Genomic DNA, 25,671 nt, shown 5'->3' on the forward strand with positions numbered 1-25,671 from the left:
ACTGGATTGCTAATTGGCTTGCAGGCTCTGCAATCAAACTCCTCACACACAGAGCCTAGAACAGCAGAGAGTGGGGAAGATTTATGAGAAAGCTTCTAAATACTGCATTCATAACATTCAGCTATTCTCATGTACAACTAACATCAGATTCTACCTGATATGTAGCAGCAGGCTGCAACCTCACCACCTCAACTGTGAAGCAGATAATTGTTCAGAGTATCTCAATATTCATGCAGCACCTTGACTTCCCACATGAAATGTGAAAAAGAGATGATAAGCTGCAGATGATTTTAGTAGAAGACTGTAAGGTTAATCTTGACAAAGAATGCAGCTGGATAAAGCTATATTGTAACAGAAGCTTAAATAGGATTATGATATCGACAAGAGTATGACATTTTTTAAAACAATGTAAATTTGACTGCTTATTCACCAGGAATTAATTACATGTCTGTCAAAACACCATCTGCAAGACTATAGTTGTGTGTCAGTTATTACATGAATTCGAATTCTGAATACTGAATTCTATCAATATCAGTAAAATGAGCGACATTATGGACAGGCCAAACAACAAAAGGACAAATAAAATCAACTAGGAAAACAGAATACTTTAAGATAAGCACCAAAGAGCAAGAGCAGAAATTTTAAGCCTGGATTTCTGTCCAGGTTAAAGAAAAAGACGGTAGAGGACTTTGGGGTCATTTTTTTGGACCTTTCGAAGGTACCCAGTCTGTTTGCAGGCTAGCTTCCTGGTAATATGCTACCTGGGCATTAGCAGAAGTTAAACCAGTGGGTAGGGCCTTGCTAGCTTAAATATCCCACCTTTTAGTGGGGGAGGAGTTGCTTATGTTTGAACAGGAATTACGTAACTGCTGTTGTCTATCGGGAGCAGCTTTCAGTCTGTAATGTCAAGAAATCCAGACAAGACTATAACGAAGTATTCAAAACAACGGTGTAAAACACAGTGTTGTGTCATCTGAAGGATAACTTTATGTAATGATGTAGAAACCAGGTAGATAATAGGGTTCACAGCTGTTTTAACTGCTGGTTCAAGAAATGCTAACATTGTTTTTATTTAGCATTTTAACAGACAAGTTAGCTTAGCTTAGAAGACAACCTTTACCTCTTTTGAAGAGTTTATGACTTTATCCCTCCCTCAGGTTTGTCACCAATTGTACTAGATGAATGCTGACTTTAAGCCAATATGATGTAAATGCACGTTCAGTGTTCAGTTCTTTAGGTTGGTATATGATATCTTCACTTCAAAGTGTTGCTAAGCTACTTCTTACTACCTCTAGCACTATTCTAAAGAAATAAACAGGACTGCATGTTGAGATGATTATTGTTAAGTTTCATATCTGCCTCTAACCAGAGGTCCTACAGCTGCTTTGTGAAGCTGCAGCATTGTGTGAGCAATGTTATTGCACATATAAATATTTGACATTATTGGATTTGGTCATAAAAGTCGTGATTTGCCACAAAGAGCTGTGACACACAGTGTTTTACACCCAGAGATAACACGGCTGTTACCTTCACTGTAATGACCGTGTGTGGCAGTTATTCAAATCTATCTGTGTAATATGAGGTCGGCTGCCTCCTGCAGTCACTTCCTCTGCAGAAATCACATAAAGAAGGACAAGAATTACTATATTGGGATATTTAATATAATGACACTATTGCTCTCCAGATGAGTTAAGAGTTTGGAGGCTTTATTACACAAGCCCAGCAATGTGAACAAGCCCACTGAGGATGCTGGGATTAACCAAATTACCACCAAATATTCACACATCTGATTGTGATCTTCTCATCTGTAACCACTTCCTTTTGCACTGCTATGCATGATGGTATATATACAATACTGCTTGGATAGTGCATGGGTTGATTTGCAACTCTCGATCCACAGCCAGATACAAGTCTACCATAATGATGCTCCCTCATAACTAGAACAGCACAACAAACTTGCAAATCTCCTTTATGGTGCATATTAAAGTAAGTAGTGGGTGATTTTGGACACAGCCGTGAAGTTTTTTTTCATTTTTATTTCTTTTAGAAACACATTGAACTGCTGCATCAGACTCTCTCTCTCTCTTAAGCTCTTTCAGAAACTATTTTTATTATCGTTGGAATTTAAAAAAGAGTAGGTAATTCTAACATCAATCATGAGTAAATACCCAAAATTATACTCCCTGGCCTCATACTTAAATAAAAAACTGATTTCCACAGTTAACAATAATGGATGTCTTCAATAAGATATAAGAGATTTCTGAGCGCAGCTTCAGCCATCTCAGAAGTTTTCAAAATGCAATTAAGGTGAAACAGAAAATTGCTCAACCAAAGTAGATTTGTTTTCGTCTCCAGGTTTAAGAGCGGCCTGCTGATGATAGGTTACTCATCCATTGTCACTGTGATTGCACATCCAGCATGATGACAGAGAATGAGCTAATTTCAATTTTGTCATGGGTAATGCCACCTGATTTTCTGCTGCTGGATCTCAAGACAACATCTATCAAAGTGTCCCCATAAATCATTTCTGACAGGGTGTTTAGAAACAAATACACACTCAAATCACAAATGCAGAGTCACACAGAGCCTGGTCTGTGTACAGACTCCGGATCAGCGCTGGTGGAGTCATTTTTGGCACCACACCATCAGTTATACCTCCGTCTTCTGCTTCTATCAGTGCCCACAATTACATTGATTAATAGTGACATTTCATTTCATTTTTATCATACCTTGAGATAGCTCTCTGTGTAACTACTCTAACATGTGGTGATAAACAATGCAGCACAAAACAAGATCGACAGCAGCACTTGCAGCTACACGAGTGACGCATGTGGACAAACTCACTGAATCAGTCTCATTGAGCACAGATGCACCGCTGGGTCGGAGTCAGATTTGCTTCATGGAGACACAGAAGACTTCGACCAGGAATAATCAATGAGCATGCTCTGCCGTTTCAGCTGTGGATTAAGCTGAGTGACGTGAAAACGTGCAGGCATCCTGCAGAGGAAGAATCAGCGATCCTGCTTCTTATTTATATATATATATATTAATGACCCTCTGATCTCCTGCTGAGAAGATGCAGCTATTTTCAAGTTCAGCCCCGCAGTCGACCTGATTGTTTTAAAGCAATGTGCTGTTAGGTCTATGAAGATGCTCAATGGGGAGTATCATATGTGAGACTAGTCTGATTATGAGACAATCCCCCTATTCAAGATACAAGTTTGGAAAAAATATCTCGAATTAAATGAAGAACAAATCTTGCCTATATATATATAGAATCAACCAATTGATGAAACAAGGTGAGCTGTTTATGAAACATGTAAAATAAGATGGCGTTTTCAGTATCTTTGGATTAAAGTGTTGCATTTAATTTTAATGAAAGTGTAATCACACGTTCTAATGTAGCACTTATGGTACCAGTATTTACCTCTAATACCATAAAAATTCATATAACCTGCAGCTTATTCATTATGAAGCCATTTATCTCATTTAAAAACTAATGTGTGCCCTCTGTGGTGATTTAGAAGGCTTTCAGCTGGATGACAGTTCTTCGATCTGTTCGTCAGTAACTCACTCTCTGCTGTCAATCTTTCTGAAGCGGCCACTTGGGGACGACAATACGATCCTCTCTGACAGTTGGCATTTTATTAAGACATCTTTTGGGCATGCTATTTCCGCACTGTACACTCTGTGACACAATATTTCTTGGCTGACTGACTGTTGTTAATAATAATAATAATAATAATAATAATAATAATAATAATAATAATAATAATAATAATAATATAATAATAATAATAATAATAATAATAATAATAATAACACATTTTATTTATATAGCGCTTTTGAAAAACTCAGAGACACTGTACAATTGTTAAAATCAATACAAGCAAGGAACACAAATCAAACAAAACAAAACAAAACAAACAGTACAATCACAAATTAAAAGCTAACTTAAAAAGGTGAGTTTTTAATAGTGATTTGAATGTTGAAGGGTTAGGGCAGTCTTATGAGAGGGGAGAGAGTTCCAGAGGGTGGGGGGCGGCTGTGGAGAAGGCTCTTTCCCCCAAGGTTCGGTGCTTGGTTCTGTGAGGTGCAGACAGACAGGAGGTTGGCATGCAAGGATCACAGGTTACGGGAAGGAGCGTGATGGTGGAGGCAGTCAGTGAGGTGGGAAGGAGCCTGGTGGTGGAGGGCTTTGTGGGTTTTAAACTGTATGCGGTAGGGGACGGGGAGCCAATGAAGATGTTGGAGGATGGGGATGATGTGGTCACGGGAGCAGTTGCAGGTGAGGAGGCGTGCAGCAGAGTTCTGAATGTATTGCAGTTTATGGGGGACTTTGGAAGCTGTGCCGTAAAGGATGCTGTTGCAGTAATCTAAACGGGATGTGATGAATGCGTGGATAAGTGTTTCAGCAGCAGAGAAAGAGAGGAATGAACGAGGCGGGCTATATATTTCTGAGGTGGAAGAAGGCCGTTTTAGTGAGCTGGGTGACGTGGTGTTGAAAAGAAAGGTTGCTGTCAACAATGATTCGGAGGTTAAGAATGTGAGGTGCAGGAGATAGAGTTGAGTTATTGAATGTGAGACGGAAATTTGGAATGGGATTTGTGAGGGACTTGGGGCCGATGATTATGAGGTCAGATTTGTCATAGTTTAGTGATAAGTAGTTGGTATGCATCCATGTTTAGAGCAATATAGAGCTTAATGTAATCAGCGTAGCAGTGGAAGTGAAAGCCATGTTGACGCATGATGTTACCAAGGGGGAGCAAGTTAATAATGAACAGGAGGGGACCAAGCACCGAACTCTGGGGGACTCCTTGAGCCATAGGAGCAATGTTAGACGTGCAGTTGTTGATAGGAATGAACTTTTGACGGTCAGTGAGGTAGGATCTCAGTCAGGAGAGTGCAGTTCCAGTGATGTTGACGGTATGCTCTTGACGGGAGAGAAGAATAGTGTGGTTCTGTATTATTATTTTAACAAATGCAGCGGTGAGATCGAGGAGGATGAGGATGTTAAGGTAGCTGGAATCGGAGGACAAGAGAAGGTCATTCGTGATTTTGAGGAGTGCTGTTTCTGTGCTTTGCTGGACACGGAAGCCGGATTGAAATGGTTCAAAATGAATGTTATTGGTGAGGTGGGACTTGATTTGAAGGGTGACAACACGTTCCAGGATTTTTTACATAAAGGGGAGGTTGTAGAAGGGCCGAAAGTTACACATATTGTCAGGATGGAGTCCAGGTTTCTTCAGAATGGGGGTGTAACGGCTGCAAGTTTAAGATTTTTGGGGACTGAACCAGAGTTGAGGGAGGAGTTAATGATTTTTGTTATGACAGGGGAAACGGCTGGGAGACAGTTTTTCACCAGGTTGGTTGGGATGGGGTCGAGAATACATGTAGAATTTTTCATGCTTGCAGTGATGGAAGACAGTTCAGTTGGAGTTATGGGGGTGAAGTGAGACAGTGACTGGGTGTTAAGACAAGGAGAAGCAGGGATGGCAGTGTGGATGGCAGGGAGATTGGTGAAACTGTAATAAATTGTGTCAATTTTTGTCTGGAAAAAGGATAGAAATTCATTGCATTTATCAACTGTGAAGGATGAGGAGATGCTGTTTCTGGGTTGAAGGAGTTTTTTTTATTGTGGAGAGGAGAGTCTTGGGGTTGGAGGAGCCAGAGTGGATTAGGTAGGAGTAGAATGTGGACTGAGCTGAGTTGAAAGCATCATTGTATTGTTGTAGGTAGACTAAGTATGCCTGGTGATGAACTGTTAAACCAGATTTCTTGTATAGTCTTTTGAGCTGGCGTTTACAGGATTTCATTGTACGGAGTTCGGGGGTGTACCAAGGGGCAGAGTGAGTGAAGGAGATGGTTTTAGTTTTGATGGAGGATAACTGGTTGAGACAGTGGGAGAGTGTATTATTGTAGTGGGATAAGAGTTCTGAGGGACTGTCAGACAGGAACAATGGGGAGGCAGTGGTGAGACTGGTAATTGAGGCAGAGAGAGCTGGGGGGGGGATTGATTTAATATTTCTAAAGGAGATATTGGGGTTTGTTTAGGTGCTGGAAGAGGGATATCAATGTCCATGGTTACAGCCAGATGATCTAAGATGTAGAGGTTATGACTTTCCAGGTGATGAATTTGAAGACCAGTAGAGCAGACTAAGTCCAGGGTGTGTCCATGGCTGTGGGTGGGAAAGTTTACGTGCTTGGTGAAATCAAAGCAGTGAAGCAGGTCCCTGAATTCATTGCCAGATTTGCAGTGGTTGTCATTGATATGGAAGTTGAAGTCACAGAGGAGAAGAATGGAAGATGAGATGAGAGTTTGTCAAGTGTTCACTGCATTGACAACTGTCATATTAAAATCATCTGCCTCAGTTGTGGCATAACCTGACCTTCTTTTGCACCAGTCTATTCTGGATGATCACTGTATCACTCCATCTTTTAGTCCTCTAGCTGGCCTGTGTTATGAGGGTTGCATTTACTTTCCAGAAAAGTGGCACTGTCCACTGGGAGAAGTTTTGATGTCCACTGTCCACTTTTTTTAGATTTATTTTGAGGGGGCGAAAAAAACATGTCCTATATTAAGATCTTTGAAATGTTTACATGTTGGGAGCTTGTTTATAAGTCTGCCATTCAGGGTAAAGAGAAATAACATCTCTCTAGAAATTCCTTGTATCTTTATTATTGGAGATCCTGCAGGACACGGATGTCCCTCAACAAAGGGCTAATTGCATAAATATCCTGGCTCTTCTGAGGTCTGCTGAGGTCAGCGTTAGCAAAGAAGCTTAAGGACTCAAAGTTCGTCTCCTGTGTAGATATTTACATGCTTTAACATATACCTCAAATTCATTGTAACAAAAGATCAAATGCCAGCAGGATTATTTTTGAAGAGTTGATAAACCCTGTATTGTTTCTATTGATGCTGGTTTAGCTCTGGATGCCTGTGTGATCTTCTCTGTTCTATGAATTCAGTATTCATGCAAACGTTAGGCTTTGGCAGAATATGATACCTTTAAGATTCACAATGTGAAGTTAAATATTAATGGGGTTGTGAGTCCAGATCTCTCCTCTTTCTGTCAGTGTCTGAGATGGAATCTCTATTGAACTAGAATTTGTGTGTTTTTTCATTATCTTTGAACAAATGTAATTCAACAGCAGAATCAACCCTTTCCTTGTCATTAACAAGCCATGAGGGGAGAATTCAAACTCAAAGCAGCAGCGTGGCCTCCAACTGGATCACAACCTTTAACTGCAAACCTGGAGTGACATTTCAAAGCAACAATATAAACCACCTGTTGTTGTTTGCTGTTTCGTTCTGCTGAGCTGTGAGTCTTGCTGGCAACTTCCCTGCAATAGTTGCTCTGGGGTTTTGGTGTGCCTGTGCGAGTTGTGTGTGTGTATGCATGTGTGTAGCTGGTTCAATGAGGTCGGTTATACAAGCCATTTGCACTTTTTACACAACATTGTGTTTTACTTTTGTTTCTCATCAGTATTTCTCTGCTTCTATTGACTGTGTTTTCCTGAAGTAAATGTGAAGCAAATGTGGCATTATCGACTGAAAAGACCCATTTTCAACACACAGTGGAGGAGCAATTGTGTTATCACCATGACTGCAAGCTATAAAAACCTTCACTCTTGAGTAAAAAAGCTTCAAATTAATCAGGCAAATCGTGTTGTTGTGTTTACTATCAGTGGCCCAGGTTGTAATGTTTCATCAACACGCAGAAAGCCAATACTTGATTCTTTCCAGGAAAACACAACTGCTGTTTGAAAAGAGTTTCTTCAAGAGAGATTGAATTGGGTTTCGAGAAGACTCTCTCAAAAACTTTGAGTAAAAACAAACCATGGGCAGCAGAGGATTAATCACATTTGATGAGAAGAAGAGTTGAGGGCATCCTTAGACTGGCAAGAGTCACGACATAAAGTCTGCTTGATGGAACTTTTGCTAATGCTTCAAAACAACAATTTATAGAGAAAAAGTAATAAAAGAAGAGCAAAAAACTTTCCAACTACCTGTGTCCATGGATAGATTACTGAATTGACCTATTGGTCATTGGCACAGGGGTCAAAGTGATTCTAACTTTCGTGTTAGGATGTCCAAAAACACAAAATGACTGCGTAGAATCACAAAATGTCAAACAAGAAACACAAAAACAAGAAAATAAAGATTTCAGAGGATCTAGAATAAAAACACAATTTATCTCTGACGGGATAGTTTTTTTGTTGTTTTGCTTTTTTAATGGGGGCTGTATGATGTATTTGTCAGTAGTATGTGTATTATTCAGGGTATGCCTGGCCCCATTGTTGAGAAAGCAGTCGAAGAGCTGATACAGAAGCTAGTTATCAAACACTGCAGGTGGAGTCAGCTACAGTCCGCCTCAAAGGGCTCCCTCACGAAGGGTTACTGACTTTCTCAGGGTTCCCACTCTTTTCCAGAGATCATTTTCCAGGACATTTCCAGGACATTTTCAATGATGATCAAGCTGGCATGGCAGTCTAAATGTAGTTCCTAATTTAGTTCCTATATAGTCTAATATGTTCCTCTCAGTGGGAGTCTACATTGAATGACCTGCAGTCTACAGCTATCTATGAAATCATGTCTTACATGCTTAAAAATTATGGCAAATTGGTTATATAATGCAACCGCAGATGTGCAGCACTTCATTTTATTAGTGCAACCAGGTAACAATGATGGGCAACATCTCAGCTTTCTCTTTTCTCAAAAAATATACATTTAGCCAAGTAAAAAACAAAAGAGCCTGCAAAAGAATCTGGAAGCTGCCTCACTGAAATAAATAAATAAATAATAATAATAATAATAATAATAATAATAATAATAATAATAATAATAATAATAATAATAATAATAATAATAACCAGAGGATCAGTGCATTGATTGACCTAAATAGAACTGAATGAGAAAAAATGTTGAATGGGGATGTGTTTTTTTTAACCATGCCAGGTCACACGCAGTCATGTTTGAATAATTTTCCAGGACAATCTGTGATTTTCCAGGACATTTTGCTTTATCTCCCATTTTCCAGGTGTTTTCCAGGACTGGAAAACTGGTCATCTGCTTTCCAGTTTTCCAGGTTTTCCAGGATGTGTGGGAACCATGCTTTCTTCAGTTTTCAGAAGTTAAATTTCTTTTTGCGTAATGATGCAATCCATGGTCAGCAAAATATGTTTACCTTATCAAAATACACTGTTTATTCACAATACATCAGTTACTTGCACATCATGGACTTAAATTAGGGTAAAAACAAACAAGTAAGCTGATGTGGTTTCATAAATAAAAAAGAATTGATAGATACAAAAACTAAACACATAAAGACTATAAGAACTTAAAAACAATCCACAAGAAATACACCAGGGTAGACATTGAATTGTGTTTCAATAACACTATATTATGACACATTCTGAAGGTATTGTGAATCAAGTTCTAAATGAAAACATCAATATTAAAACTCATGTCAGTATCAGCACCAGCTTCATATTTTGGCTAGCTGTAACAATATCCTGATCAGAAATGGCTTCCTAAATAGAGACCTGTCTATGAGATATATGCCTCTGATTTATGGAACGTCAATAGTATTGATGGTCTACCCGCAACGTGCTCTCTTGATTAACTCGATGCATTTTGATTTACTCTCATGGGCTTGTTTCAGTCCTAACCTGACTCGATCTATTTTCTATTGATCTGTTTGTTAAACAGTCACATGATCCTGAGATGTACTTTAAGCACCAGCAATAAAATCATTTGTTGCATTTCCATGCTGATTCCATATTAAGTTGTAAAATTGTTATGTGTGTTATAAATTCTAGAAACAGCTGTGTCAGGCATATGTTATAAGTCAATGTTATAACATGGCTTGTCAGGGTTTTCTGTTGTCAGCATTTTTAATTTTCAACAAATGTGCAACCAAAAGTGTCGTTACAAATTACTTAATGTATTGAATTCAGAGCGAAATTAGTTCAAGGCTCATTTCTAGGCACAAAATAACTCTAATCCCTAGTTTTTGGTTTCTGAAGTTGAGCTTCATGTCTTTGCAATCAGAAAAAAAAGGAAACAGTCACAGTGACAAGTTCCCTTCATTAAAGGATAGAGATGTGTGATTTCCATGACCTCCACACAAAGATTCAGTTCATCTATGTGAATGTGGCCCACTCTTCTCAGAGCCTAAAGTCCCATGAGGACTGGTAAGCCGCTGCATTGACAGAGATTGCCACTTACAGTTAATGTGAGAGATGGATTCAGCCTGAAGAGCAGCATGAAGCTGGACAGGCTGGGTTTTAACAATAACCATCATGGTTTTAACCTAAGCTTGACCATTTTACACAGCCCAGTATCTGTGGCTGTATTTTGAAAGCGGCTCTTCAGTGAAGGGATAGTTAAGCATAATGATTTCATAAATGACAGTAAGGCTGATGTAACACAGCGTTCAGGTCTCTGGTCTAGCCTGTTTGTGCACAACTAACAAAAACCTGCACTTATCGTCCAGCCAGACAGACACAGGTCCTTTCTTAGCAGAGGTCATATTTGTGCTTCATCATTTCTTGCCTTCATGAATTGTCACTCAAATTCCATCTCCCATTCAGAAAACAGCCAATTGTTCCCCATGACTGACAGTAAAACAGCTGACAGTTTGTCCCTCACACAGGTCATTTTAAATGCAGCTCACACTTAATCCATGAACGGTTCATTAAATACAGAAGTGTTTTATGAGGCTGCAGGTTTGTGGCTAAAGATATACAGTACTTAGGAAGGAACCAATACAAAAAAGTGAATACAAATATTCTGTAAATTATCAGTTCCAGCTGGTGTATTATGACGTCTGATGTAAACTTAACCACATGCAGGTTCTACTGAAGTTAATTAACTCACATAAATATAAAAAATATTGTCTAAATGAGTACTTACATCTATCTTAAACCCTGAGCTCATTAATTTGTCCTTTTATTTATTAGCTTATCAGTCGTAGTTTTTACCCCTTGTGTCGCATTGAATTACTGAGTGGTGGATGTGTGAAACACAATTTTGTTTTTTGTGAACATAAAAATTACAAATAAATGAATCTTGAATCTTGAAGAGTGTCAGGATCAAGCTTCATTGTAAGTTCTTGAGACATTTCATGGAAAACCGCAAACGTCAAACTAAGTCAGTAGCCGAAGATGTGTGATTGGTCCTCTCTGAACCAAGAATGTCTGCACAGAATTAAATCCCGAAGTCAGACTATACATTTTGAGCATGACTTTAGCTCAATCAGGCAGGCATGGCATGGCCATGTCTGGGACGCCTCACAACCTCCTGACAGAAAGTCTGTTTTTTTTGTTTTCCCTGTCTTCTATTTGTTCCGTCAGGGAGGCTGACGAATGAGACCACATGTGTTATAGTCACGAGCGAAAACAAACCAAATGGCAAAGACAAAGAAGAATGATGGTGATGCTTGGTCGAGTACCACGTAGTCTGTCATGTCTGTTGGTCGAGTCATGGCTAGAATTTATGGCTCCATGATCCCCTAGTCTGACACAGTGACCACCATGGCAAAAAAAAAAAGATCCTGTAGTCTGACCTCGACCCAACTCACATTCAGTCCTGAAATAGATGACATATTAGTCTGAACCACAGGAGTCGACGAGCTACCAACAGACCAACAGTGCTTTTCAAAGAGCCACACAGCAGCACGGCCAGAATGTGATCAATCATGTACAACAATTCTTTCATTAAACAGCAAAAGGATTTTTAGTCCAGGTTAATTCAAGTATTAATATTCACCATACCATACACATGGTGGAGTAGCTATGCTCAGAAATAAGCACTGATTATGAATGTAACACTGATATTCTGATGCTCCCCATGTCCTGGCAACAGTGTCAAATCAGAGTCCTCATAGGAATATAAAATCAGGTCGTATTTAATAAGGTGTGTGAGCACTAAACTTTCAGAGGGATCCACCTGCACATGTATCTGCAGCCACAACCATCTGAATAAATGAGCAGGAAATTCTATCAGATAAGAAAGTTCAACATCACTCAATCAGCCTAGTCCTCCCCCATTACGTCGTCAAAGTGGAAAATGTATCAGTCATTTTGCAAGTTAGAAACGTAGAAGCATTGAGGGAGCTACGCCTTAAGTCAAACTAACAATCCTCTTTTAATGTTCAACAAACTTTCATGTCTAAGACAGTTCCTTCCTGTTTTCATTGACACATTATTTTTAATTTGACCTTCATGTTTCCAAGGTTTTCTCTGTGACTGAAATCAAATTGGTTGGAGAATCCAGAGGACAATTGCCGCACAATCATATTTCATAAACCAGCACATAATCAAGACAAGCAGAAATAACAGTGACAAAGGGAAAAATATGAAATATGAGAAATACACGCATGACTCTGGAATTTAATCACATTAGTTCATGCAAATATATGCAGCACTTGGGTGTACAGTATGTTTCACTTTTGTATAGAGAGGGAGAGTCTTAGCTCATCTGCAAGAAAGAGTAGAAGAAGACACAGACCAGTGATTTGTACATTTATTGTGGTGATGAAAGATCCTCAGCTGGATTTGTCTACCAGATGGAACCATATGCAGGGAGTCACATGCAACTGTTTGAGACTTGCCTGGGCCAGGGTTCCAGTGTGGTTCCCTGCTCAGCAGAGAAAGCTGAAGTGCTCTGTCTTTGCAAGTTTTAACCAAGACAACTTCTTCACTTTGCTGTTTCATTAATCCCAGAAAAGACATGTTGACAGACTAAGAGGTGATGCAGGATGTCTTGTTGAAGATGCAAAACTGATAGAGAGATGGAAAATAGAGGATTTCCAAACCTGGATCCTTCTAATCCAAATTAATCTTTCTAAAGGACTGGGCCTTGGTTTGTATACTGAGTTGCATGCGTTATATATATTTCACAGGAAACAGCTTATTCAACAGTCTCATATGTCTGTGCAGTTTCTCTCTTGATTGCCTCTCCATGACAAAAACACTTCATGGAGACAATATGCTTGGCTCCATGTGTTTGCAATGACCAATAATGATCACACATAACCCCCCTAAAAGCACACATATTTGAATAGTTAGACATTAAGTCTATTTTTCTAACTATGTGTGGTGTTGGGTTTTCTTGCAGAAGCTGAAGCAAAGTGGTTCCAGGTGTGGAGTACATGCAACCGAGCATGACACAGGAAATAACGCAGCAGGTTTGCCAATGATCACTCTTTGCCTGAGCTGAAAAGAGGAGAGACTGCACACATTTTCATGTTAAGGTACATTTCTTTTTCTACATAAATAAAAAGACCTTTGTTGGATCAAGGCCTCCAGATTCTAATGTTTAACTCTCTAAAGCCTGGAATGTTTCGCTCTCCACTTTTGGTGCAATGCAAAACCAAAAGACAAAAAAAAAACACCAGAGAGATTTTTCAGATGAGAGAATTTCGTTTTCGCCTTTTCTTTCTTATTTTCTACAAAAAATCAAAGGACCATGGCAGGAGATGTTCATTCATATAACAGCAGGCTGAGGAAATTGGATGATGGGAATCTGAGAATCTGGAGGAAAAAAAAGAACAATAAAATTGGAAACAAAAAGACTGCTCATCCTGCATGGAGGAGGCGATGAGCTCTGTCACAGATGGAGAAGTTTTCAAAATTTTGAAACTCTCCTGCATTGAAGAAATAGAAAAGGATCAAAATGGAAGCAGCAAAAAGACTATTTTCATTAAGTAAAGCCGGCACAGCGAGAGATGAAGCCACCATATGGCGAGGCAGTGGCGATAGGTTGCGACTGTGCAGAAGGCCTTGGACAGATATAGAGCTTTAATGGGACTCAGGTGCTGCTCGTCGCCTCATCAGGCCGCCTCTCACCTCTCCTCGCCTCCTTGCCACCAACCCCGCTCCGCCCTGTATGCCACACACATCCATCTTATAGCAGACTTCTGTCTTTTCTTGTTCTTGTACGCTTTCTCATAGATGTGCTTGACTGCTGCATCTTAAATGTTGTGCTGCAAGAACTCATTAGAAGTCCCTCTTTTTTGTGCAAAATAGAGACCATGACTTTACTTCTAAACTGTAAACAGGTTCATATGGCATAGATGACTATTTTGCCTGCAGACCCTTGATTTACTCTCATTTTAGAGACAGAAACACACATGATCGTAACGTTTCACCAGAGTGACAGTGATATGTTGTTGTTTTGGTACGTTATTGTATGTCAACACTGATCGACACCATCTTGTACGCTCTCCGTGCTAACAAAAGATCTTTGCAAATTGTATGAATATTTAAAATCACAGCTTGAATCGACCAAAACTCCCAAACAGTAACGAGTACGACTCAAGCGTCGTGCATAACAACGAGGACAGGTTCTTCCTCCGCATTCATCAGCCCCCTGCTGCTCTTCACTCAGGGAGGATGTTAGATGCTTTGCCAAAAAGTGTTGCGTTTGTCTCCCGCTGGTAAAAATGACAACTCCCCCAATAGGTGAAGTTTTGCACCTTCCAGGAATGAGACAAGTCAACCATAACAGCCAGCCAGAGCTCAGTGGGAGCTCACAGACAGCTCGGCCGAGGAAAAACAAAACCCAACACAGCGCCTCTGGTTGTACAAGCGGCTCTCTATACAGTGCTGACATGGACCCGAGGGGCGCTCGCTGCACAGCCATGTCAAGTTCTGCCTTCAGCATCTTTTAGAAAGATTAATGAGTAAGCACAGTCCAAAAGACTGAAACACTCCCCTGACTCCTCTATAGCTTTATAAGATATCCCAGAGGGGGAGTTACAGTCATTACTAAGTGGCTGAATTTGACTTCATGCTCTTGGATTTGATACATTTCTTAATTTAATAATTACAGCCAGGCAGACTTCCTGAAAATGTGAAAAAAAAGTGGCAACATATTTAAAAATGGAATGAGAAAATGTGTGCATGGAAGGGGAAAGGGTTTATCTCATTATTGTCACATTTTTAGGGGGTGTTTTTGCAAATGAGCCTCTTTTACATTTGGTCTGTGTTGTAATAGACACAATGTACGCCTCTCTCTCCAATATTTAGGCAGTTACACAGTAAGATGTCATACAATTAGCCCTCGCACCATCTGTCTTCTGCCCAGTCTTCATTCCCAGTTGGAGTTTCTCATTTTTCGATCCACCAGCAAGCAGATCGGCCCCACCATTCCCAAGGGAGAGAGCTCCCCACCTGTCCTATAACAAGTTCATTAAACAGAAAAGAAAAACAAAACGGTCCAATTAAAACTTTGATTCCACATTTCTGCTGTTTGTACAGAGAACTTAAACAGATAAATACTGCATACATGTTCTCTGACATCCTTTTTCTCGAGATGAGCTCATTTCAATCTGTTTCTTATAGAAAAGTCACTCAGGCATCCCTCTCAGTAGAGCTGCAGAGATGTATGTCGCAGCCATATTAACTCAAGTCAAGTTTATGTTTCACTGCAAAATCATAAATACCGTCTCTGCAGAGCAACACCCCTGCAGTGTCATGATAGCTTTAGGGTTCAAAAACAACAGACACCATGAGCAGTTGCATCTCAAACTTTACCCCCAGAAAGCTCTGTGGCATGACGTCCTTTTTCCCTCTCCTGAAATCCAAACTGAATGCAAAGATAATGTCACAACAGCAGTGGATTTTGAACAAATTTTGATGCCATGTACAGAAAAAGAAGATATATCTGTGTGTGTATCTGGCTGCTGGTAAGCCCTGTACATGTGTAAGTTATGTTTTCTGACAAAAAAATAATATCCTGCTGTATTTAACAGTCAAACTATCACTCATAGTAAATTAAGGCTGTGGAAGATGTAAGGAAAGGTTGTTACTTCAGCTATGTGTCAGCCTGTTGTCAGACACCTACCCCACAGCAGTGGTTACAGGCATTAAAAATTACTCTATAGAAATTTTCAATCTTATCGCTGATGGCATGATTTTCTTTTGTAGGTCATATAATGGCATCAAAAGTCATGTTGGTCCATTTCCTAATCCTCTGAAAACTCCTCACAGGAGCTTTAAGATACATTTACACAAAGTAAGTTAAAACGTCCTAAAAATCTGAATATCAGTATGTACAGTTAATTTATTGAATTGTCTTGAGCTTCAAATTTTGCAACAACAAACCTTGAAATCGATAACATGACTTGTTCAGCCCAGAAAACAGACGCCTGGGTGTTTTGTATTCGATCAGACACAATGTCTTATTGATGAGCAGCGTGCCTCACCACATGGAAAAGAGACTGAGATCGGTCTTTATTGTGCAAGGTAACAACAGACTAGACTTAAACATCGACTTACTTACGTTGTGCGTCGAAACAGAAATTGAAAGTAACTTTGTGAGAGAATTTAAGTCAAATTCCTCCAGACACTTATCCTCTCTCCATCCTCGGAGCAAAGAGGCCACCCTGTCAGCTGTAGACACACGGCACATCAGAGCATCTAGCCTTGTGTTGGTCGACTGTAACCTCGCCTAATCCAGCTATTTGAGTCCGTGGCGTCTTGTAATACGAGTATTGTGTTTGGACATATACTCCAGAGGCCTTATCCCCTGGGTCACCACCTTGAGTGTTCACTGAACTCGAGTGCAATGCTGTCAGTAGTCATGCTCCTGGTAGGTTCACTCATAGGGCAACATATACCCGCTCTATATAAAGAAACACCACCTGCTTTGCATCTCCAGTGGAGATTTTTCAAGACTAAGAAAGGGGCACTGATACCTGGAGCATGTGAAGGAGGTACCTGAAAGCACTTGAAGGACATCACCAGAGATACTTCAGAAAAATCCTTTGCATCAGCTGGGAGATAGATGAACCAATACCAGCGTCCTAGTCAAAGCCTCCATTCCCACCATCACACTACACTAGATCACATGGACCAGCTATGTCATCTGTGAGACTGACTCACGTCCCTAAACAAGCCCTGTATACCCAGCTGCTCACATTGCAACATGCCATGGGAGACTACAAGAAAGGTTTAAGGACGACATCAAAATGACCATTGAAAAGTGTCGCATTGACTTTGACACCTGAGAGACCAGTAGAACCTCTTCAAAAAGCTTGTCTATGACTTTGCTACACTTTCTAGCAATGACCTTCACAAGACAAACCCAGACTGAGAAGAGAAGGATACTCCATCAAAAGGCCCAAACTACACTTCACACCACCACTGACAGAATCCGCCTCTATGCCAACCTAAAAACGCCCTCCTGGTCAAGGACCTAAAGGGAGGACAGTCATATTTGACCCAGAGCGACTGCTGATGATGAAGACTTCAGAGGCGTAAAAGCTAAAGAAATTTGCGGATAATGTTTATCTGGCCTGTATCCTCTTATTTCTGTCAGGGTCTTAGTATTTGCAGGTAAAGCTGAGGTGCAGCACAGAGGGAGGGAGGGGGAGTTGCAGCGGCAGTTTTAATTCATGCTGCACACATCATCCATGAGCCACTGACCGCTCTGTTCTGAGATGATTAGATGATTAATAATTTAGACTTGCATAACAAGATAGGGTTGCATGATCCAAAATGGCACAGGATTACAATTTGATACCACTAGGCCCAATCTTTTTCTACATAATCTTCAAAAACCTTAATTTTGAGCGCTGACCCTGTGAGAAGCCTTCATTGATTTTCTCGACACTGTCTACATGAAAGGTTTTTAAAGGATCAGTAGCTTGTCAGAAGAAGCCGTCCATGTTTACCCGGAGTAGAAATGGAGAACGTCTTCATGAAAAAGCGGGGGTGTGAAGAAAAATGAAAAAGGAAAATGAAATTCATACCTTCTCATTAGCTGATTCATAGGAAACATGATATCAGGATCCATCTATTGTAGACTCTTGGAGTGTTTACAGCACTTGATAAGTGCTCTTTCTGGTCTTCAAAGGATAGCTGATGGTGATAATGAAGGATTATTCATGAGCAGTAGAGGCTTTAATGCTGTATTTGTGTTTTAGAGGGTTTGATAAAGAGAGCTGCCACGATTGGGCATCATCTTTAATCAGCTTAGGCCTTCTGTGTTATAGTTAGAATAAAGAGTAGATTGTTTATCTGTGGTAGAAAAGGCTCCTCTTCCTCTTTTTCTACCACACACATGTATTCAAAGCTGTCAGTCCACATTTGGCAGACAGTTTTCTTGTTGCTTAAACCTTTAAAAATAACAGTCTGCTAAATAACCTGAAGCAAATTTGCACTGGGAGTCAGAAAGTTATCATAAGGTTATCAGCATTTAGTTCCCATCTGTATTCATTTTCCACACTTGTTCATAAATGTCAGGCTCAAATCTGGGGATGCAAAATGGTGCCCTAGAGTGCAACCTGTGCTGTTTTTGTTCTCCGTCACCGCTGTTTTGTTTTTCCCTTGTCTCCTTAACCTTCCTCCCACAACCATCCCTCACCCTGTTTGCATTAATGTTCCTGACATTTTTCTGCAGGACTTTCTGCAACCTCTGAAAAAAAGGAAAGATCAGGAGGAGATACAGCTCCATTGTTCACTGACATGTGTCCTTTTGTGCTACGGTGCAAGGGAGGCAGAAACGAAAACACCTGGAACTTTTTGGCAGACTGTGGTGCGTCATGGTGAGATGCACTCCAATATCACATTTGAGCAGGCACAAATATTTGAAATGCGTGTTTCACTTAAACTCCCACTATTTTCTGGAGAACTCAGTTGTTTGGGGGAGAAATTTTCCAGAGTCATTATGTCAAATTGCTTTGCCAAAAAATCGACATCAGAAACTGAAAATGGTACCCACACAAAGAAGTGATGTCGTCACAGCATCCTGAGATTCAGATCCATTTATTTGTGAGGATGGTAAATTATCATCATAATAGTAGTCATTACTTGGTGCCAGTGAACGCCTGCTTGGCTTGGTCTGGTAACATTCAGGAGCAGGCTCAGGGAATAATGAATGTTGTCACACTGGCAATTCATTTTGGCAACTCTGATCAGCCAGGGGAATGAATGCCTCGATGGTAAAAAACGATTTTATGTCTTTAATTTCCTGTCAATTTGAGATTTCCAGTATGTAAATATTAGAGTGATTGTTTGTATTACTGTCAACAAATCAAATAGGAAGCATTCTTCTTTGTTGAAGCATTTTGTAGCAGTCATTTGCCAGTCTGCACCCGACAATGATGCCATTTGCTAAATCTATCCAGCAGCCATACCTTTTGTTTCAACAAGCATGCACACGCTGAATTGAATCCACCTTGATTTATAACTATGCATGAGCTTTTCTAATTTCATGTCTTTTTCAGCCCTCTGACACCAGAGCTAATAGCATCAGAACACACACGACAAGACAGATATATCTAATAAGAACTTGCTTCAGTGAACCTAATTTTATTCATAATAACCTGTAAAAAAAATCCCACCTTTCTCCCAAACAGTGTGTTTAATTCTCAAGTAATACATGATTAAGGCGACACTAAGTGGCAGCTGATTATACCAATCTTCATCCTCATAATTTGATGATAAATTACCTCTCAAATTGCCTCAAAGTGACAGGAAAACAGCGAGGGAGCTCTGTGATATTTGGGGTAATTCACCAGTTTATAAGATTGTGATAACCAGTGGTAGTAAAATTGTTGCATGAGATACATAAGAGTCTTTCCTCTTTGATATCTCTTGTAGGGCTCAAAAGAAAAGCAGCTCAGAGATTTTTGTGCAGCAGATTTGTTTTTCTAAATTCCAACAATTAAAAAGCCGATTACAGCATCTCAGCATCAAATCTGAATGAGCAATGTGCAGCTCTCCAGCAGTTCTTTCTCTTAATTCAGTAATATTTACATGTGAACCTGCAGCTGGCCAGAGAAGAATGAATTAACCTGTGAATGAATCATCATTCAGCCGGAGCCCGAGTGCTCAGCCACAGAGGAATTTACATAAATCACACAGTAATTTTGGAATGATTTAAATCTAAATAGCAAAGGGCTGAATGATCAACAAGTAATGAGAAGTAAAATTGGTCATCTGCTCATATCTTTCAGGATCAGCTTCATCAACAGGCATGGCTGCTCCTCATTCACTGCAAACAATCATCTTTAGAGGTCAGCCTCTCTCCGCGGTTAATTTCACCAAGAGGTATGAATGTTTCAGTTCATACTGTATTACTAATCACGCCTGAGACAGAAAGGCTAAATTGCCGCCCTATTCATTTATTCATGTGAGCCATCTCTCCCTTTGCAGCCACAAATGCAAATTCAAGCTCCTAATTTTCATTTTGTCCAATGATCAGACTTCAGATGTCAATTTAGAGATCATCTGTTTCCATTATCAATGATACTGTGTCAGAAATTGGGAAGAGATTTATTTAGTACAAAAGTACAGACTTTCAGTTATACAATGATTAATCAGTCAAAATGAACAGACTCTGATTGAAATAGAAAAACTCACTTAATGAGTTTTAACCATGGAAAAAAAAAACTTTTTTCTCACTTTCTCAACACGTGTACACATTCATAATCTTCCTTCAGTGGTAAGCACACAATCCTTAAAGCAAGCAGCTCTGTACCTGTTGCTCCTCATGCCTGTTATCAAGCTGTGGGTGGCAGGGGCCACGCTGCGAAGGAGGGGTAGTGAAACAACTGCGGATCCCAAGCAAAGGGAGGGCTCTCAAAACCCCTTGAATTATGTGTTTAATATTTGATCTTTTATTGCTCCCCTCATTTGTTCTTGTGTCAGTTGCAAGATATAGCACTTTTACTGATTTTTCATCTCCAGCAATCTTTAAGCTGCTTTTTTGGTTCCCCCCCTCTACTGATGTAGATGGTTCAGTACACTAGCAGTAAACAACACTATTCAGGAGCAATCAAAGGCTTTCATTTCAAGCAAGCAAAACAGAAAAGGACATAAATATTAATAATTTTGGGGGAAAGAGCTGCTTAGAAATCTTCTGCCAGTCAGACGAGTTAGCACGAATTGCTAGTTCATTTTTGCAACAATTACTACATGCTGCTGTGTAGCTAGCAGCTTAGCTTGTTGATAAACTTGACAAATTAAGCAGGTTACCATGAAGCATTTGAATTATTCAGCGGTTTACTCCTTTAAAATCTTGTTTTCATGTCCTGCATTCATGTAATCCTTTTTCAATGAAGAAGCAAGAGTAGAGAGTTCTCCAACCTTTCCTTTTTTCTTTTAGGTGTCAAAACCTCAGCAAAATATATTTATCTGAAAGCCTATTTGCTTTGAAATGGTACGAAAAGCTGATTACTGACTGCAAACACACTAAAAATGTTTGGTTGCCATTTTATATTTGTTCTGTTCCCTGTCATCTCTTCTCTGATGGCTCTAGTGAAGGCATACAATTATGAATTCACATAGAAAGGTGAAGTATAAATAAGGATATAAAAGCTTTTTGTACATCTGTGAGAAATGATGTAGCAAGAGAGGAAGGGGGCGTGTGTACATGGCATGTGTGTGTGCATAGTAGCCTTTGAGTAAGAACAGCAGCATCTCATACTGCAGCTCTGATAGAGTCAGCCTTTTATTTCATTACCAGTTGATCTAAACTCCTGTCACAGCAGAATCAAATCAGTATGAAAGAGCACACAGAAAAACAAAATAATGAAAGAAAATAAATGGTACTTTCCGAACTTCTCAGCACAGTGATAGAATGAATATTAAAAAGAAAATCTGTCTACTGCGACTTAAAATATTTCCCAGGAAATTGACATCTCTCCTCTGTCAGAGAGCAGAGCCAGACAACACTCGCAGGCTGCCAAGCTCCAGCATCATCCCACTTCCCATTAGTCATGCTGGATGTGACTCCTCTGTGTTAGGTTTTCCCTTCATAAGCTCAATGACAGAGTGATTACATATTTCTACATGGCTGGCAGTGCACATTATTAGCATAAGCAGCACTGGTAAATGACTTTCTGTAAGACAGCAAACAGCAGACTGACTGTCTGACAAACACTGTGGGGCAAACAATAACAGGAGAGACGACACAGCATCGGGCTCTTGAGGAATATCACTCTGGTGATTTTTGCACACGTTTACATATTACTGCCTCACTGCTGCTAGTGTGTTAAGTTTTCAAGGATGGAAAAATATGAACCCACAGTATGTGATGTGTGTGTGCCTGCAGCTATGATGCTTACTGATGCCCCAACAGTGCCACCTTTTGATCAAAGGTAAAGGAACCCTCTTTATGTTCACTTATTTAAAAAACACAGTGTGCACTTGTGTGAGAATTCAGACACATCTATACTTTATATTTCAGGATACACATCAGGATCCTGTTTCTGTCTTTCTGTACATTCTAGCAAGAAAATACCTCTCAGCTGAATCCTTCCTGCTTGCATTTGGCTTTAAAGTCCGAACACTGCCAAACACAACGGACAGTTTTTCCTGGAGATTCTGAGCAAGAAACCCGTCCCAGTATTTACAAAGCAGGGAGCCCCCAGGCTGTAAAATCCTCTCAGCCAGCTCAATCAAAGTCAAACACATTGTGATGAGTTTCTCATGGTCCATGTCTCGAAAACCGCTGGCGTTGGGGGCCATGTCGCTCAGGATGATATGAGCCTGACTGTTGGGAAGCAGCTCCAGCAGCTTTGCATGCGTGGTGGGGTCTGTGACATCATGACTGGACAGGAAGTGGGCACCGTCCAGAGCTGGGATGTTTAGGAGATCAATGCCGATGACTGTACCTTGTGGTAACTCCGGATCTGTGATGAAATGAAGCATTAGGGGACATCTCTGTGGGATGTGAATGTGTTAATGTGTTACTTCCTTCATACTTGATGCATCACAGGCTGTCGTAGCAGTGTGGTTATATAACACAAACACACAGGTGAGTGATTGACACAAATAGTGGGTTTTATAATAAAGCATGAGCTGGATTAATTCACAGACTGAACTTTAGGTGGGCTAAGACATCCTTTAAAAGACTCAGACTAAAAATACACAGAATTATTAAAGTGTAAGATGATGTTCAGAAATGTGCAGTTAGAAAATTGTTTAACTAAGGGTTGGCTAAAAACCTGGCCGGGACAATGGAATTGGGGGTGTTTTGGGTCTATTTTTCCAATACTGTGCCATTAATCATCCAACATTTAAGAAAACAATTTCTGTTTTCATTTTAGGACCAGAATGAGTCATATTTGTCATTATGATAGGGCTTAAAAATTTCTGTTTGAATCTTTAAAGAAGTCATTTCTTTTCATTAACAAGGGTGAAAACCTATTGGTGTAAACACTGTGAGTGGGTGGGTGTTGACAGTAAATTGTCAGCACAGGTTTTTGTTTTTTTTACTTTTTCACATTAAATATTCACAGTGAGTGATACATTTTACTGTCATATGAAATAAGGTTTATTCTATTATTTGTCTTCAAACACTTTTTAAACATGCAAAGGGACAAAATCAGCAAAAAGACAGGATTGCCAAGATGGAAACAAACACAAAGTTCCTCACATTACTTTTAAACAAAGCAAGTGAGTTAGGAATACGATAATAAAAAGATAGAAGCCATTTTAAGGTAATTATTGTCCAAAATAAGCAATACTGCAGGTTTCCTCTACGTCAAAGAAAAAATAACTTGAATTGTTGTTCATTGTTCAAGTATGACTTGTTTTCCCTCGGATGACCGTAGACAGAGGGACATTTTTGAAGTGACATAAACAAAAGCAACAAGGTAATCTCCAATGTAAAACAAGTGTCACATGAAACAAAGAAAGTGAAAACCAAAATGACTTAAAGCTTCTGTAAGGAGCTATTGTTTAAGTTGGTTTCTCTGTCTCCATCTGTATAAAGTGGGCCTCTTGGATATTTGCTGATTTTGTACTGTGCATATGCAAGAAGTGTTGTCTAACAAAAAAAAAAATCACACTGCTGTCTTTAAACATTGAAATGTAACACTCAAAATGTTTGTTTTTTTAAAAACTGTTCCATGTAATTTGCATGGTTGTCTAACAGTTGACCTCTCACAGTGGTTACAGGCATTACAAATTACAGTATTTGACAGTCATGTAATTGATGGTCTGCCCTGTAAGTCATAAAAAGGCATCACTATATTGGAAATCACTCCTCATAAGACCTCCAATAGGGGAGGTCAAAGTATTCCAACATCTTCAACACAGCCTGATCAACACCTGCACACCACAGGCTTTAAAGCTGCTCTAGTTTTGCACCACAGTGTCTGTTGAATCAATTTGTCCCCTCTTGTATGTCTTGTGTGTGTATTTGCAGCTTCCTGTCTCACCTTTCCCAGCAGAGTTGACCCTCTGGACTGCCACCTGGCTCCAGGCACCAGGTGCAGCTCCGCAGTCCACCACGCTGTACCCGGGCTCTAAAAGCCGAAACTTGTCATCTATCTCAAGCAGCTTGAAGGCGCTCCTGCAGCGGAAGTGTTGTTGGTGGGAAGCTTTAACATACGGGTCTTTGAGCTGCCGCTGCAGCCAGCGCTGCTCTGCGGGAGTTTTACTATTTAACTTTTTCATCAAACATGAAGAAGAGTGCAGAAACCTCCTCTGTAAGTAAAGGCACCACATTGTTTTGACCTCACTGTCATGTGTACCGTATTGCTAACTGCGCTTGCGTGGAAATACAACTTGCTATTGGTCAGAGAACGCGCAACACCTCCAAATGTCCCCTTTTTCCAGAATTTGTACAAACAGTTCCTACCTGGGAACATTTCCTCCATCGATCACAGTACAGAGATTAAAAAAAGAAGATGGGGAAAAAAAGTTTGACGTGGGAACTGTATGTTATATTGTACACGTAATGCTGTATATATTTAAAGTCCAGATTTTTAAAGCCCAAGACTGAGAACAGCCACTTCTGTGTTATTAATATTATTTTTATTATTATTTTATTATTTTATTATCATTTTATTATTTTTATCATTATTATCTAAACCATTGTTTTAACATGTATTTATTCATCTTATTTATTTATTGTGTTCACCTGATCTCGTTAACTCTACCTTATTTTTAACTTTTATTTCCACTCTTACTTATTTTATTAATTTTACTGTGTTGATTTTCTTTTCTTTTTTAAGTATTTCTTCTTTTTTCATGCCTTCTATAATTCTACCATTGCTGTTGTTTTCTTACTGTCTGTTACTCTGTGAAGCACTTTGGGCTACATGTTTCTATGTATGAAAGGTGCTATATAAATAAAGTTGAGTTGAGTTGAGTTGAGTTGTGGCCAGTTGAAAATCCATAATAAATTGTTTTTTGAGTATCTGTACTTTGCTTTAGTATTTTTTTTGGGGGGTACTTGTTATTTTTACTCCACTACATTTCGAAGACAACTTTTTTACTTTTTACTCCACTACATTTCTATCAATGCTCTAGTTACTCACTACTTTAGCTTTGAATTCAGCTCATGAATTTCCTTCTCTTTTCTGAAATCTGATCCTTAAGACAGTAAAATGTGTTTGTGTAGTTTTGTTTGTCTTAGTGGTTTAGCCATACCTGTATGTCGTGCATCTCCACGGTTTAATGTGGAGCAAACACAGAGCAGATTTCACTCAGATCAGGCAGTTCATTTAGAGGTGGTAATGATGGCTATAATTCTCCACCTGAGCACCCATGGCCATATCTTCAGCCCGTGTTAGAGGTTTTTGAAATGAAGAATGATACGTATTGTTTGAAATGTTCTCCCTGTTTCCCACTCTGTCCAAACGTACAAAAATTCACTGTCCAACCAGAGAAAGCATGTCGAGCTAGTAACATTTGTTTAATTCC

At 39.7% G+C, this 25,671-nt stretch overlaps 1 protein-coding gene across 1 annotated transcript; it reads right to left on the bottom strand.

The window, feature by feature from the left end:
- Positions 1 to 21,436: 21,436 nt before the first annotated feature.
- mrm2 (mitochondrial rRNA methyltransferase 2) lies at positions 21,437 to 24,541 on the bottom strand. Its single transcript, XM_034711688.1, has 2 exons — positions 24,183 to 24,541; positions 21,437 to 22,649 (listed from the first exon to the last, which is right to left on the bottom strand). The coding sequence occupies exons 1-2, from the start codon at positions 24,469 to 24,471 to the stop codon at positions 22,213 to 22,215; spliced, it is 726 nt and encodes a 241-aa protein (XP_034567579.1). The 5' UTR covers positions 24,472 to 24,541; the 3' UTR covers positions 21,437 to 22,212.
- Positions 24,542 to 25,671: the final 1,130 nt, after the last annotated feature.

This window comes from Notolabrus celidotus, chromosome 20 (genome assembly GCF_009762535.1).
Source record: "Notolabrus celidotus isolate fNotCel1 chromosome 20, fNotCel1.pri, whole genome shotgun sequence".
Taxonomy (NCBI): domain Eukaryota; kingdom Metazoa; phylum Chordata; class Actinopteri; order Labriformes; family Labridae; genus Notolabrus; species Notolabrus celidotus.